The 16,656-nt window shown below is 44.2% G+C and overlaps 1 protein-coding gene across 1 annotated transcript in view; it reads left to right on the top strand.

The window, feature by feature from the left end:
- NPAS2 (neuronal PAS domain protein 2) overlaps positions 1-16,656 on the top strand; it is a 154,886-nt gene that overhangs the window by 70,017 nt on the left and 68,213 nt on the right. Inside the window, exon 2 of the mRNA XM_034658982.1 lies at positions 539-592. Coding sequence (XP_034514873.1) covers positions 561-592 — 32 coding nt within the window. The 5' untranslated portion in view covers positions 539-560. The remainder of the gene's footprint in view (positions 1-538; positions 593-16,656) is intronic.

The following is a 16,656-nucleotide window of genomic DNA, read 5'->3' as shown; positions in this document are numbered from 1 at the left end:
CCTGTTTTTTCCTGGCTGCTTATAAGAGGGATTTGTGTGTTTGCATGAACAGATATATAAATTGGGTCTGTGCTTTACAATGTCCTGGGCACCTTGCAGGTTTAAGGTCTGAGATACACAGAATCTTCATTGAGCTGGGTCTAGACAGCAGTTGTCAAAGTGTGATCTGGGCACCCCTGGGGTGTCCGGAAGGTCAAGACAACTTTCTTAATACTAACACATTATTTGCCTTTTTACTTTCGTGATGTACAATGAACGTTTCTAGAAGCTCCTTGACTTCGGATGACTGCATGGCTCTGACACCTAATGGAACAAGTGCTTGCATATTTAAGATTTCTCAGTTTGAACCTGCATACACGAGAGCTCTGCAGTGTCCTCAGTAATTGTTGAGAATGTAAAGGGGTTTTGCTGGAACCAGAAAATTTGAGAACCTCTGGACTTAGGCTTGTGGGTTAGATAAGAACAAAACGATGACACCCAGACAGAACTGTAAGAAAGGTCTAGAAGCAGAACAATAATTGTCTGTTCTTTTTTGCAGGAAAAACTGCATAGAAAATCTAATGGATGAAGATGAGAAAGACAGGGCAAAGAGGTAAGAGGAGCGGCTTTCCTGCCTCGGCGCGTTCCGTGCGGTCTACCAGGCTCCAGCGTGCTTGTCCTTGCTCACCATGGGTGAGAACACCAGCAAGACAGGCTGCTGGCGGACATGCTCTTGGTATCCACTTGAAATATTGCAGTGCTCTACCAAAAAAAAAAAAAAAAAAAAAAAAAAAGAAATGTAGACCAGCTCCCTCGGTTTTGTTCCTTATCCTGAAGTTCCTCATTGTCTGGGACTTGCTAAGCCGTTTTCTTTTTCACATGTTTGTGTATTAACCCTGGTGACCTCGGTCTCCTTTCAGAGGCCACTGGTTACCGCTTTTCCAGCACAGACACTGCTTGGTAAGGCAGCCTGGCCTGAGCCAGGCACACCTGGGTTCAAATCCTGACCCCACAGTGGGAGCTGCCTGGCTTTGGACGATAACAGGAATCATCTTTCCCACACACTGAGCACATAGCAATAATCATCCTTGTGCACTAAGCGCTTCCGTATACCCTGCCTGAGTTTCTTCATCTGTACTTGGAGACCCCATACCTTATGCGGTTGTGGTGTTGGCCAGAAATACTAGCTTGATAGCTAGTGTATCAGAGCTGTTATAACCCTATCCTTGCTTATTCCTTCACTGGGCATTTATTGAATACCTACTGTGTGTGGAATCATGGAGTTGATAGTTTGAACGTAAAGAGCCGTCGAATGTTCTCAACATTATATAACTCTGCCCCAGGGGCAGTTACTGTGCTAGGCTTCGGGGAAATAAAGGTGATGTGAGGAGGACACAGGTGAATGGAGGTGGTTGGTAGGTGACTACAGACCATCAGGCTGCAGGTGACAGGCCCAGCAATAGAGTGTGCACTCTGGGAAAAGCCTCCACTCAGGCCAGAGGATGAGCCTTCTTCTCCAGTCTCATCTCTTTCTGCTCCCGCCACTGTGTGTGTGTGTGTGTGTGGCGGGTCCCCGAGTCCTCTGTGACAGGCTCTCAGACAGCTGGAGAGCTGAAGGGTTTGCCCGCTTCTCTTCACAGAACCTACTGCCTCATTGTCACTTATAGAATCCTCCACTTGCAAACGGTGGAGCCTCAGAGGTCCCCCAGTTCGGTGTCTGCCTTCCATGGCACCTGCTGCGGGGGAAAGGGTGGCAGGCATGAGAACAGCAAATCCCCAGGCATGCCAGACCTGCCAGCCGTGAATCTGCAGGGCACCGGGAGTCTGCACAGCTTGTCAATTCCCCAAGTATTTCCTTAAAGAAGAATCCGGGAGCAGGAGAAATGGCCGGAGGTATGGGTGACACAGGTGGGCCAGCGAGGATTGTTGAAACTGGAAAGTCAGCACTGGCAGTTCATCATGCACCTCTTCCTTTCCATGTTTGAAAATTTCTTGGGGCACCTGGGTGGTGCAGTCGGTTGAGCGTCTGACTCTTGGTTCGGCTCGGGTCATGATCTCAGGGTCCTGGGAAAGAGCCCCATGTGGGGCTCTGCACTTAGTGCAGAATCTGCTTGAGGTTCTCTCTCCTTCTCCCTCTGCCCCTCCCACTCATGCTCTCTCTCTCTCTCTCTAAAATAAAATCTTTTTTAAAAAAAAAGAAAAGAAAATGTTCTCTAATAAAAATCTAAATAGACAACCATTCAAATAACACCCGGTTTAATCTGAAGCAGCATGCCCTTCCCTTGGCATTGGGACACAGGGCTCCCCAAGGCGGTGCTTCTCAGACCTTCCGCCCCAACCTCCAAGGGTTGCAAACTCCGTGTGTCCCAAGTAACAAGGGGATGAACAGACTAGCCCAGACCAGATGAGAATGGAATCCTCCTGCCCTCTCTCATAGGCAGGCTGGCTTCTGGTTCTTTCTTCTGGGTGTTTAGCCTCTCGGTCTCCTCGCAGGTCGCTGTGGAGTGGGTGAAGAGGCAGACGGTGGCCCTGTCCCAGCTCGTGAATTCCAGCAGACCCTCCCCTCTCTCAGCTACCACTTTCTCAGCTGCAACACCAGGCAGTGATTTCTGCCCTGCTCCAGGGTGATTTTGGGAATCAGCCACAGAATACACAAAGAAGCTCTCATGTATGTGCGTGTGTGCGCACGTGTTAATCGTTGCTTGTATGTGAAAATGCAGGACACTTTAATACATTGATAGTGTACTCTCGTTAGCATCATGAAAAGGTCAGCAGCGGTGGCCGGCCGTCACGGACTGCTTCCTGGGTGCTCTGACCCTGTGATGCTAAGGGCTTTTCTATGCATTCTCTCATATCATCTCAACATTCCTTTGAGGTGTGTTTCACTGTGATTCCCATTCTACGGATGAGGAAGCTAAGGCTCCGTAACTTGTCAAACATCATAAAGCTCAAACCCCTGGCGGAAGTGGAAGGGAAATACAGGCTTCCTAACCTCAGACTCTGTCCTTACTCCCCAGGCCGCAGGCACATCCCTTCATGTAGGGACCAGCTCAGTCTCTCTGGCAGGCCCCAAGTGAGCGCTGTGTCGCGGCATAACTTTGGAGTCACTGGGAGTTCGCTTCTGCCGTCCTCATCTTCCTGTCACCTCCCAGCCCCAGCCCGGCCTCTACTGCACTGCTTACCTTGAAATCCTGAGCAGATGAAATGCTACCGTCCTCAGGGGTCACCAGACAGAGACAGTCCAATAAAACCATAGCTGAAAGTTCTTAGAAATAAATCAGGTTGTATGCACTGTCTTGCCACTCATTCCCCCAGCCCCGTTTGCTTTGAGCCGTGGGCACCCACACCCGCACACTGCCTGTTTGGGAACCTCCGTGCATGCATCTGGGGTAGTGATGCTGCTGGTCGGCCCTCAACCCCCCTTGACCTCAGAGGGGGAAACAGGTCTAGAATGTCTGGTAATACCCAGATCCATTTGCCGGAACACCAGCAATAATGCGGTATCCCTCTTAACACTTGGGAAAAACCAGGACAAAAGCACCACAATCCTAAGATGATATCCATTTCGAAGCCTCTAGTTCTAGCAGGTTTCATAGCAGCATGAGAGGCCCTTCCCCTAATCCCACCTGGAGGCCTGATAGAAATAGTATTCACTCATATGATTTTTATTTATTTATTTGTTTATTTATTTATTTATTTTGGATGAGATTGGAAATGCTCAGCTTCAGCTCAAAACCCTCATTGTCTCCAGAAAGCACGCGCAATGTTGGGCAAGGTTTCCAAAGCTTTAGGGAATTCCTGGTTTGTTTGGATCGTTTGATCAAGTATTCTGAACCAGGACACAGTTCCACTCTCTGCTGCGAATTCCCGTGTAAATCCGGTGAGTGCTAGTGGCCGTTGTGTGTCAGAACTGTTTGCTGTTTTCTTGAGGGAAAATGCAGAAACACAGGCCTTGAACTCAAAAAGGAAACAGTTTGATGGAGAGACATTTGGAATCCCTGGCTAACGAGGTTCCCAGTGGACCACTTTGTGGTCCAGTCATACACCTGCATTTCTAATTCTGGTGTGACGTAGTTTTGTGGTGTGGTGTGTGTGGTGTGTGTGTGGTCATCCAGGAAGCAGTGTGGTGGGCAGGAAGTGCACAGCTTAGAATGAGACAGGCCTGCCTTTGACTCCTGACACTTTTACTTTCTGTCCTCAGACGAGCAACGTCACGTCTCTTAGCTGCAGTTTCTTCCTCCATAAAGGGGGGTGCCCATAGTAGCGACCTCTTGGTAGGGTTCCGGCGGGGATCAAACGCAACTGCGTGTGAGCCGCTGACACACTGCAGAGGACACGGGGCTCATAAGGAACGCTGAGGTGTCGGAGCTGTCGCCGTGGGCCTGCAGCATTTTGCGGGCGTGAACTCTGCGATCCTCACAGCAACCCCGCAGCCTCGGTGGTTATTAGCCCCATTTTACAGCCGAGAAAGCCGAGGCGTGGGATCACACAGCCAGTCAGGGGCGGGTGGAGATTCAAATTCAGGCATTATTCCAAGTCTGGGCTCCTAACAACCTCCCATGACAGTCAGTAAATGGAAGCCTTTGGTTGGCCACGTGCCCAAGGGGTGGCCAGTTTCTATAACTTTGCAGTATTGTAAAGTGCAGCTTTACTCCATTTCTTGAGAGAACGAAACACTAAGAAGAAACTCATTCCTGGTGGCCTCTTCCTTCTGTCCCATATTAAGTGAGTAGTTCGTCCGCGTTCATTGCAGGGACATTATCTCCTACCGGCTGGGAAGTTTTGTTTCCATAACGGTGTGCATTTTTGTGGCGAGAGGGAAGACAGGTAGTGAGATTAGAGCCGTTGCTGCCTTTTATTAATAAGAATGAAGAGTGTCGGTCAAAAGGAGCCAGTTCTCGAGGTTCTCGTTAGAGTGGACACCGGCTTGCACACACAAGCTAAAGTCAGGAAGGGCGAGTTCCAGCACCACCGCCGAGAAGCCCATACACATACCCATGCAGAAGCACGCATTGCAGAAGGAAAAGCCTTAGCCATCAGGAGGCTGCTCATTTCTCCTGGTTCCCCCAGGGGTAGTGTATCAATGTGGACCAATGACTGAGTCCATTCAGTTACTCTCCCGTCAGTATTTGTTAACTAAGTAATGTCCTAAACAAGAGGGAGAAAAAAAAGGAGGATGCGTAGCATTAACCTGGCCTCAGAGGGCTTCGGGCAAGTTAGAAAGCATTCTAGAAAACAGGCATAAAGGAAACATATCCTGCATGGTCTGTGATGATCAGAATTCATAAGCTCTATTTCTCAGCCAAGGGCTCTTTCGTGGAGAGGGATATGGTTAAGAGGAGGAGACTGACCTCGTTTTATTGTTTCATTTCTCTGGATGTAAATTCTGTGGGTCTGAAAGGAAACGCTGGTCTGATCCATGAAGGTCACAGCCCACTTGGAGGACTCCCCCTCCACGCACACTCGCTGAAGCCCCTGAGTGCAGGCTCGTTGCAGAGTGAAAAGCCTGGCCCTGTTCACGATATGTCAATGTTTCCAGCTGGAGTCGATAGCGCTAACTTTGCTGTGATTTTCCTTCATAGGCTCTTGACTGGGAGTTATGCACATCATCGTAAGCCCCAACACAGGGTGGGGAATGGCAGTAAAAAATGTTTGAGACTTCCTTTCTGTTTGTTTTATTTGGTGATTAAGGCAGCAGCCGGCATTGCAAGAACATAGAGGTATCAGGACACACGATTCATTTATATTACCCTGTAATTTCCAGATGAGTGATTCTGTATTCCAAACAAAGGGAAAAAGTAGAACTGTACTCGCAGGCAGAATGCTAATTCTTACTGTGGCCCAGTAAACAGCAGCATGGAAAAGGGGCCTCCCTCTATTCGGGGCTCTTGGCTTCTACCCTGGTGGGGTACTTTGGTCAGCTAAGAAGAGTTGTCAGAAAGAGAATTGTGTGCCTGGTAGGCTTAGAAACTTGGGAAATGCTAGCCCAGGGACACCCAGAACCTCTCTGGGAGAATCTGAGGCAAAGAAGAATTCACTAAAAGCCCTTTCAATAATTTCCATAAATTTTAAGTTGAAAAAGGGTGGTCCAAAGTCCACCATTTTGAAAATGCTTCTTTTCTGCAGGAAAAGCTAAATATTCCTTTGAGAATTTCAGTGACAAGTTGCTAAGGCTTGTGCTCCTGTAAAATTCTCCGTGTTTGACCATTAAATAAGAATCACTGGAAAATTAGGCCAGCTTTCCATGTGGGCCTCGACATTTTCTGATAAGTCCGGTTAAGAGTAAAGATGTCCCTGTTATGGCTCAGGAGAAGAGAATAGTACCGGCTGAGCTCAGTCATCCTTCGCCAAGTCTCTGCAGTAGAAAACACTCCAGAATTCTCCGTGAGGCGAGGCAGCCCTAGCCTGACTCATCTAGTGCCACATGGGGTGACTTCTCTCTCCACACACCCAGGTGACATTCTTTCCTTGAACCGAGCTCCTGAGCTCAGTGGTGTCCCCAGCCCCCACCATCTGGGGGTGCAGGACACTGCCTGGCTTTGGGACATGAGGAGGTGTGCACCCGTCCCGAGTACCCAGGCCTGAGAACAGGAGGGGACTGCGCTGACCTTAAATGGACTTTGCTTTATGCCAGAATTTCCCAGAATGGGAAACACTAATCTGAGGAAATGCCCCCGAAAACAAGTTTGGGCTGTGCTGTTTACTTTTTCTCCCTTTTGAAGAGTTTCAGGGCTCCTTAGCACATTGAAAGTGCTAAGACAGCAATTAGCAAATAACCCAAAATCTGTTCCATTTTATGGAACTGTGAATTTTAAAAATTATCTGGAAAAAAACAAAAATTAGTAACAACAAAATAATAACCTTCTCTGGCCATAGTCCTTTTTTTTTCTCTACATAATTCTTCATGATTTTCCATGGAAGACACTTTGTCCAGTCCTGTCTCATATCAACTTTATTCCCATCATTTTTGCACGTTTTCATACATATGAGAAAACACCAAAACAACATTTGAAAAATACTTAAATGTTTAAAGAAGTCAATAAAGTTCATTTATAATCATCACAGAGAGCCACTGCTAATATTTTGACATATTGCCCATCTCGTTTTTCTGCAATGCCCACCAAATTGTAAGAGGAATCCACTTATAAAGTCTTTGTTTGTGTGGCTGCTCAGACCCTCATTGATTCTTCGAGGAAGTTAACCTTTCGTGGATAGGACTGGCTTACTGTGGAGGAGATGTAAAATTTACGTCATGCCTGTGAACATTGCCTCGTCACAGTTGCCTCCCCGGGTGTTGGCAGTGAGCACCTACTTGCTATATTTCAATCCTACAAGAACCTGTGATTCCTTCCTCAACCACTCCCTCTGTTTCTGGTTCCCCAAAGCCTTTTGTGGAGACTTCAAAAGAAGCATAAGACCCAATCCTGATAAGCCTTCTCAGACAGGTTCATTTTGCTCGGTTTATAATTCTCAGCTTTGAGAGGCCTAGTCTGCATGCTGATTGGTTTCCGTCTCATCCTATAACGTGGAGCTAGTTAGCCCAGTTTCCATATGCCAGAATTCCTGGTCTAGAAGGAATCTTGGGCATCACTGAGCCTTTGCCTTAGGCATTAACTCTCCTGCGTATCTGTTGCTGTATAACAAACGTCTCCAAAATGTGTAGGATTAAAGTGACAGCGTTCATTTGCCCGTGGGCCTTCAGCTTGGTTGGGCCTAACAGGGAATGCTTGTCCCTGTTCCTTGTGGTCTTGGCTAGAGCAGCTTAAAGATGGTGGGCTGAAGGGGCGCCTGGGTGGCTCAGTCAGTTGAGCGTCCACTCTTGGTTTCTCTGGAGTTGTGATCTCATGGGTCATGGGATCGAGCCTGCCTCCGGCTTTGCACTCAACCAGAAGTCTGCTTGAGATTCTCCCCTTCTTCGACATGCATGCACACACGTGCTCGCACTCTCTCTTTCTCTCTAAGATAAATAAATGAATCTTAAAAAAAAAGGGGGGGCGCCTGGGTGGCACAGTGGTTAAGCGTCTGCCTTAGGCTCAGGGCGTGATCCCGGCATTATGGGATCGAGCCCCACATCAGGCTCCTCTGCTATGAGCCTGCTTCTTCCTCTCCCACTCCCCCTGCTTGTGTTCCCTCTCTCACTGGCTGTCTCTATCTCTGTCAAATAAATAAATAAAATCTTTAAAAAAAAAAAAGATGGTGGGCCGGAACCACTGACGACATGCTCACTCCCACGGCTAGTGGTTGATGGAGGCTATCAGCGGGGACTGTGGCTTCCTACATGGAGGTGTGGCGGCTCCCTCACAGCCCGTGACTGGGTTCCAGGGCAAGCATTCATGGGTAAGAGAGCCCGAGGGGAGCTGCATGTCCTCTTCCTATCTGGCCTTGGAAGTCAAGCAGTTCCCTTGTGCTGTATTCTATTCCCTAGACGCAAGTCACTGAGGCCAGCCAGCCCATACTCAAGGGGGGGGATTAGAACTCGTCTTTTGATGGGGGGAGTTTCAGAAAATTTTTAATTCTCTGGTTTGAAATCACTATCCCAAAGTCCTCACTATTTTATAAGAGGAAGCTGAGGCCTGTGGAGGTGGGAGTGCCTTGCCCACTCTCTCCTGGCATAGGGGGCAGAATCAGGACGAGAGCTCACATCTTCTGGGGATTTGTCTAATGCTCCTGCAGCTAAGCTGTACCATCCTGATTCTCTGCTACCCCAATCACTCTTCAACTTCCAGTGGTGCCTGTACGTGTGAAAGTAATATGCCTCGTAAAATGCCTCTCGCCTGTCCCCATGGAGCCTCTCTGTAGGCAGAAGTTACACTACATGGAACTGCATACTTACAGACCTACTGTTATACCTATTACTCAAAAACCCAGCTGCTCTTGGCAGCAAGGGCAGCCCACTAGGGCTTCCATCACCAGTTCCAGCCACTGCCTTCCAGCTTTAGTGGGTAGCATTTGTTTTTTCAGCTTTTACTCCATTTGGCCAACTATGGGTGATTCGGAGAGCATCTTCTATTTTTTCTCATCAGCATGTTCTAGCTACTCAGTTAACAAAACTAGACTTGTTGGGGCCAATTTAAAGATGGCCACCTTGGGATTAAACATCAGGAAGAGATCCTAGTGTGGAAGTGTGTCAGGTGTTGTGGAGAGCGTCTCACTGGATGCTGGAGAGGCTTAAGCAGGAGACTCCCACTAGCCCAACCTGTCTGCACGTAAAGTAGATTAAAAGGAAGAGTCCGCTCATGATGATAGTAATTTTTTCCTCTTTTCACTGACTTTCTCTTTATTCTTCATCTAGTTCACAGGTCAGGAGTTCTGATACAGTGATTTCTCATTTCTTCCCTTTAGGGAGACCCAGGATTTGGGGTGACATATAAAATGCACCTGCACCACTGTCATGTGCACTTGAGAATTTAGAGAGGGCCGAGGACACAAACCCACAGGAGAATGTTGGCATTCACCTGCCTGCTCAAACTCCCCATTCCTGCCATGGGGCCTCTCTTAGGAGGATAGGACATGAGCTTCTTCCTCCCTGGTCTGTGCCATGATCTTCTTAGAAGGACTCGCTCCCCATCCCAGCTATAGCTATCCCTCTTGAGTAGTTGAGTGTAAAGCCCTGTCTTGCACACTAAGTATTCACACCTGTGATCATCTCCTCACCAAGAAGGAGGGGAGAGAAGCATTGAGCCTGGTTTATAAAATATGCCTCATGAGATCCCCCAACAGAAGGGCCTTCAAGATTCCACCTATTGGAGAAATGAAAGAGGGGTGTGTTTGTGTGTGTACGTGTGTTTATATGCGTGTTCCCCTTCCACAACACTTGACCTTGGAACCATGGTCCTCTCCCACCTTCCTTTCTGCAGTGCCTCTCCTTCCTTGAGTCTTCTTGATACACCATTAGCATGGTCACCTCGTTAGAAAGCTGCCTGCTGCACTAAATCTCATTTAGCTCCTGAACTGCAAGTACAATATTCCTGTGGAATTCCAGAGCTCTGGAAGCCTACACTTCCGCCCCTCACACCGTGTGCCCCAGCTAGGCCAGTTTGGGTGCCCAAGTTACCGATAATGGGTAGGGAGAGTAGTTTTATTGGCTTAATAAACTCCATGTTGATATGTGGTATATTTTCCTTTTGATACTTTTTTTTATTATGATATGTTGTGTCCTTTTGATACTTTTTTAATGTTAGATCCCATCAAGGTGATACACTCATGCCAAGGGAAGGAGGACCTGTCCAATTCATCTGTAATCCTCCTTGTTTTCCAAGAGCCACCCAGAAATATGCTTAAGAGTCTGTTATAACTATTGTCTAGCTCTCCCCTATTTACTTTCCAGCATAAAGGCTTTGTTTACAGACCCTGTCATCGGGGCTTCAGAATCTGTGTTCCTCCCTTTTGATCCCTATGAGTCTTTGACATACTCACTAAAAAAGGTATGAAAAGATATATGGATATTCTGGAATTGAGTAAGATGGAGTCAGCCTACTCCATCCTGTCCACCACACTGAATACAGTTAGTTATAGAACCTGGGCAAAATATATGTAATAGCTATTTGAAGACCCTGGAAAGTATATAGTAGGAGGCAGACTAGAAAAGTATGAGAATTTGAAGTACCATTGAACTGGTATTTTCCTCCTTCCAGTACCCCCTAAACTAGACTCAATGCAGCCAAAACCCAGAAGTGGGCATCTGTGCTGACAGAGAGAGGACCTAGAGAAGCCCTCTAGTACCGTGTGGGGAGCAGGAGCAGGGTCTCTAATGCTCAGACTGATCAAGGGGAAATCTGCCCTCTTTTGTTCTTTTCTCCATGTCCTTGTACCCTGTAAGCAATCCTGTGATAGCAGCAGGGATAGGAGCAATGTAACAACAGGGATCCATAGGAAACTTGAAATGTTGAGGGAAAGAAATCTCTCTCTCTGAGTGAAGGAACTATAGTTCTAAGAGGGTGGGATGAATCTCTGTTGCTTCTTTCTTCCTCTCTATCTTTCTACTGCATGACCCCAAATAAACATGCAGATGTAAAAAGTGTGAGGCAAAGCAGAATTAAGCAAAGAACCAGCTTTCTGGCCAGAGGAACAAAAAGGGAGCTGTGGGAACCAGAAAGTACTAGGCAGAGATCTGAGAAGAAGGAGCTCAGGAAAGTGACCATATGAAGAAGGCTATGAGATCCTAAGCTCACCACCAAACTGAATATGCATGGGTCTGACCTTAAATAGTGTACCATAGCCTTTCAGATCTGAACTGCAGGATAGACCACCACCCAAGGTCCAAGACCAGCCACATGGGACAATCTAAACAGCACCATGGATTTCTTGTCAGAAACCATGGAGGCCATCTGGTAGTGACACAGTGTTTTTTAAAAGTTGAAAGAAAAGAGCCATTAGCCCAGAATTCTAGATCCAGTAAAAATATCCATCAGAAATGAAGGTCAGTGAAGACATTCTCAAATGGAAAAAAAAGAAAAGTTTTTTATCAGTAGACCTACTCTAAAAGAATTGCTAAAGGAAATTTTTCTAACAAAAAGGAAATGATGCCAGATGGAAACTTGGGATAAGAAGAGATATAAAGGAAGAGTAACAGAAATGGTAAATATCTGGCTACATAGAATAGATAGTCTGACATTTGGGAGAAATAACATAATCTAATATGATTCAGCATATGTAGATGAAGTGCATAAGATAACTACAACATAAAGGGAGGGAAGATGTAGGAAACTGGATGGAATAAACTTTCTACATTCCACTCAAAATGGTAAAATATTCTAAGTAGGCCCTGAAATGATAAATTTTTGTATTATAATCCATAGAGTGATTACTAAGCACTAAACAAGGAACTGTAGTAAATAAAAACACAATAGATAAATTAAAATGAAATACTTTCTAAATTAAATAAGATGAAATAACCCAAAAGAAGGCAAGATAAAAGAAGTAGGAACAACAACAAAAAACAAAGAATGAAAAAAAAAACCCAGAAAACAGATGGTAAAATGGTACACCCAAATCCAAACGTATAATTACATTAAATGTAAGTGGTCTAGACATACCAACTAAAAGAGATTGTCAGAATGAATTTTTTTAATGACTTACCTATATGCTGTTCACAAAGTATTCACTTAAAATATGATGATATAAGTAGGCTCAAAGTAAACCTGTGGAAAATGATATAGCACACAAACATTAATGAAAAGAAAGACAGAGTGATTATATTAATATAAAATAAAGTAAATTTCAGAGCAAAGAAAATTACCAAGAATAAAGAGTGACATTACATAATGATAGTCAATTTATCAAGAACACATAACAATTCTAAATGTGTATACACCTGACAACAGAGCTTCAAATGCATGAAGCACAACCTAAAGAATTGCAATGAGTTTAATATGCTTATCTCAGTAATAGAACTAGTAGATAGAAAATTCAGAAGGGTTTAGAAGAACTGAAAAATACAATCAACCAACAGGATCTGCTTGACAGTTATAGAGCACTCCACCTGACAATAGCAGAATACACACTGTTTCAAGTACCCATTGAACATTCACTAGCCAAATCCTGCTTCATAAAATAAATGTAAAGAAGTCTAAATGAACTGAAATTAAATTGCAAACAGAAAGATGGCAAGAACAATATCTCTAAAACTTGGAAATTAACAGTATGGCTTCTAAGTAATTCAAAGTTTAAGGAGGAAGTCTCAAGGAATTTTAGAAAATATTTTGAACTGAACAAAACTAAAAATACAGCATATCAAAATTAGTGGGTTGCAGCTAAAGCAGTGCTTAGAGGAAAATTTATAGCATTCAATGGTTGTAGTGGAAAAGAGTAAAAGTCTCAAATCAATAACTAAGCTTCCACCTTAAAAACCAATAAACACCAGAGCAAAATAAATTCAAAGCAAAACAGAAGAATGAAAATTTTAATATAAAAGCAGAAATCAATAAGATTGAAAACAGAAAAATAATAGAGAAAACCCAAAAAGTGATTTTAAAAAATCAATAAAAACGGTAAGCCTTTTGCAAGAATGACCAAAAAGAAGACACAAATTACCAATAGCAGGAATAAAAAAGGAGATATTTTTACGCGCTCTTCAGATATTAAAGGGGCCAAAGGGAATACTATAAACAACTGTATCCACATAAATATGACAACTTAGATGAGAAGTACCCATTACTCAAAAACCATAAGCTACCAGAACTCCTACAAGATGAAATAGAAAGCCCGAAGTGTCCCAAATAAAGAAATTGAATTTGTAGTTCAAAATCTTCTGAAAAAGAAATCTCAGACCCAGATGTTTCCACTGATGAATTCTGCCAAGTATTAAAAGAAAAAATGTCACTAATTCCACACAATCCTTTCCAGAAAGTTAAGGAAATACTTCCCAACTTATTTTCTGAGACCAGCATTACCCAGGGGGGGAAACAGTACAAGAAAAGAAAACTACAGACAAATATCCTTCATGACACAAATGTAAAAATCCTCAACAAAACATTAGCAAGTATATATGTGTGTGTGATATATACATACATCATATATACATATATGTAAAATACATCATGACCAAGTAGAGCTTTATCCAGGGATTGCCATGGTGTTCAATATTCAAAAGCCGATCATTGTCATCCATCAAGTTAGGAGGGTAAAGAAGAAAAAAACCAAACCGTATGATCATACTCAATGAAGCAGAAAAGGGGTTTGACAGGATTCAACTTGTATTTTTGTTATCAAGTCTCAGCAAACTAGGAATAGGAGAGAATTTCCTTAACTTGATAAAGGGCATTGACATAAAACCTACAGCTGATATACTTACTGGTTAAAGATTGAATGTTTTCCCCCTAAGATGGGGAATAAGACAAAGATACCTGCTGTCATCACTCCTGTTCAATGTCATACTGCATGTCCTAGCCAAAGCAATAAGGCCAGAAAAGAAATGAAAGGCGTATTGATTGTAAAAAGGAAATAATGCTTTCCTTATTGACAGATGGCATGTTTGTATATATAGAACATCCCAAGAGACTTAGCAAAACAAACAAATAAAAAACTCCTATAACTAATAAGTGAATTTGGGAACGTCACAGGATACAAGGCCAACACACAAATCAATCATCCTTCTGTAGGCCAACAGTGAACTATTAGAAACTGACATTAAAAACACAATGCCACTTATGATCAATCCAAAAGAATGAAATACTTAGGTATAAATCTAATTAAACATATGCGAGATACCTACGTGAAAATTGCAAAATGCTCATAGTAGAACTCAGTGAAGACCTAAATAAATGGAAAGAGGTATTGTGTTTGTGACTGGAAGACTCAACAGAATAAAGATACCAAATTTTCCCAAATTGGTCCATAGATTTAAAGCAATTCCAATCAAAATCCCAGCAGAACTCCTTGTAGATATTCACAAGTTGTTTGTAAAAGGTCATGGAAAGGCAAAGAAACCAAAATAGTCCAAATGATTTTGAAAAAGAGGAATAAAGTTGGAGGAATCAGATTATCTGATTTTAAGTATTAATAAAAAGCTGCAGTATTTGAGACAGCACAGTATTGGCAGAGGAATAGATCCACAGGTCAATTAGACAGAATAGAGAATCAAGAATCCAGAAATGGACCCACCTACATATGACCAACTGATTTTTGACGAAGGTTCAAAGGTAATCCCGTGTAGAAATGTCTTTTGTTAAATGGAGTTGGAACAATTGGACAACCACATACAAATAGGCATCAACCTAAACCTTACATATTATAAAAATAACTAGTTCAAAGTGGATCGTGAAATGTAAAATGTGTAGAACTCCTGGAAGAAAACACAGGAGAAAATCTCTGTGGCCTGCAGCTGGGCAGAGGGCGCCTAGACCTGACACCAAAGCACAATCCACAAAAGAAAAAAATTGCTGACTTGGACTTCATCACAATGAGAAACTTTGGCTCTGTGAAAGACACTGTTAAGAGAATAAAAAGACGAGCTGTGAGAAAATATGGACGAATCATACGTTGGACAAAGGACTTGTGTCAGAATATGGAAGGGACGCTCAACACTCTGAACAAAATGCCCGATTTAAAAATGGGCAAAAGACATGAACAGATGCTTCACCAAAGAAGATATACAGATGGCAAAAAAAAGAACATCATTAGCCATTAGATAAATGCAAATTTAAGCCCCAATGAGATGATACTGCGTATCTCTTAGATTAGCTAAAATTAAAAGTACTGACAATACTGACTCCCCTTGCGGATGTGGGACATCTGGATCACTCCTACATGGCTGGTGAGGACGTAGGACGGTAAAGCCACTCTGGAAAACAACTTGGCAGTCTCTTTTGAAGTTGAATTCACGTTTTCCATAGGACCCATGTTTACTCATTTCAGAGAGCTGAAAACTTGTGTTCACACACACAAAAAAACCTGTACACAAATGTTTACAGCAGCTCTATTCATAACCACCAGAAAAATGGGGAACAACCTGAATTTCCTTCGCAGATGAATGGATAAACCAGCTGTGGGACACCCATACGATAGAAAACCTGTGCTCGGCACTACGAAGGGGCAAGGTACTGATGGGCACAGTGACCTGAATGAATCTCGAAGGCACTCTGTGGGTAGAAGAAGCCAGGCTCAGGGGCTATGTGCCGTAAGGTTGTATTTCTGTGATATTCTCCAAAAGAGAGCATGGTGATGGAGAACAGGACAGGGGCTGCCTGCACTTACAGGTGTGGAGAGAATGACGGAGCTTTAGAGGGAATTCTTCTTGGCTGTGATCATGGTTACATGAATTTATACACATGTGAAAATGTATAGAACTATACCCAAAAGAAAAAAGTGAAGTTTACTGTGTGTTCATTTTGAGAGTAAAAATGTTAAAGGTATACATCATCAGCACTACTTTTCCTTAGACAAATGAAATTCAGGTGAGGCCCCTCTGCCTCTCATCCCCACTGTCCCCCCTGTGCTTCTCACAGGGGGTTTGGTTAGTACTGAGCTGGGGAGCACAGCCTGTAGCCTTGCAGGGCACCGTGGTACCGTGCCCGACAACCCTCACCTCTCCTCCAGTCTCTGCTCACTTCCCCCTGAGCTGGGTCCCTCTCCCCTGTCTCCTGATGTCCTCACCTTTTCCCTCCCCCAGACTGCCCATCAGTACCCTGTCCCAGACTTATCCAAAAGCTGAGACCAGATCGCGTGTAATGGCATTCGAGACTCTGTGGTTGGCCTCACTCTTTTTGTCCTCTCTCTCTCTCTCACTTTATTCCCCACATGTCCCCAGCTGTCCTGTCAAAGCTGACCACTCGGTCTTCCTTGGTTGTCTCCCCATCACTGCCCGCCCACCCCTCCAAGCCACCTCACATCAACCCCTCTCCTGAGGGCTTCCCTGACCCCCTCACATGGCTGATCTCCTTCCCCTGTGAACTCCCTTGGCAGTTTGTCTAAACTTGTCACCTAACCCTTATCACATCGCACCTGATGTGTGAAGAGCATCTCTTCCTCTAGATTCCACGCTTCTTTAAGTCGGCTGATTTTAGTTGATTTTCTGCAGTATTCTTCCCTGAACATAAATACCATCACCCTGTTAGCATGCAATGCCATTTTTCTGCAGAATATGTTTAGTTTCTGCACTCTAACAAGCAGCCAGAATTTGTCATTCTTCGTCCTGTGCTCCCAGAGCACTGGTGCATAGCTCCTGAACAGATACCTTCA

The sequence above is a fragment of the Ailuropoda melanoleuca genome, chromosome 4 (genome assembly GCF_002007445.2).
Source record: "Ailuropoda melanoleuca isolate Jingjing chromosome 4, ASM200744v2, whole genome shotgun sequence".
Taxonomy (NCBI): Eukaryota; Metazoa; Chordata; class Mammalia; order Carnivora; family Ursidae; genus Ailuropoda; species Ailuropoda melanoleuca.
Note: the sequence above shows the minus strand (reverse complement) of the source record. Positions and strands in the feature narration are given on the sequence as shown.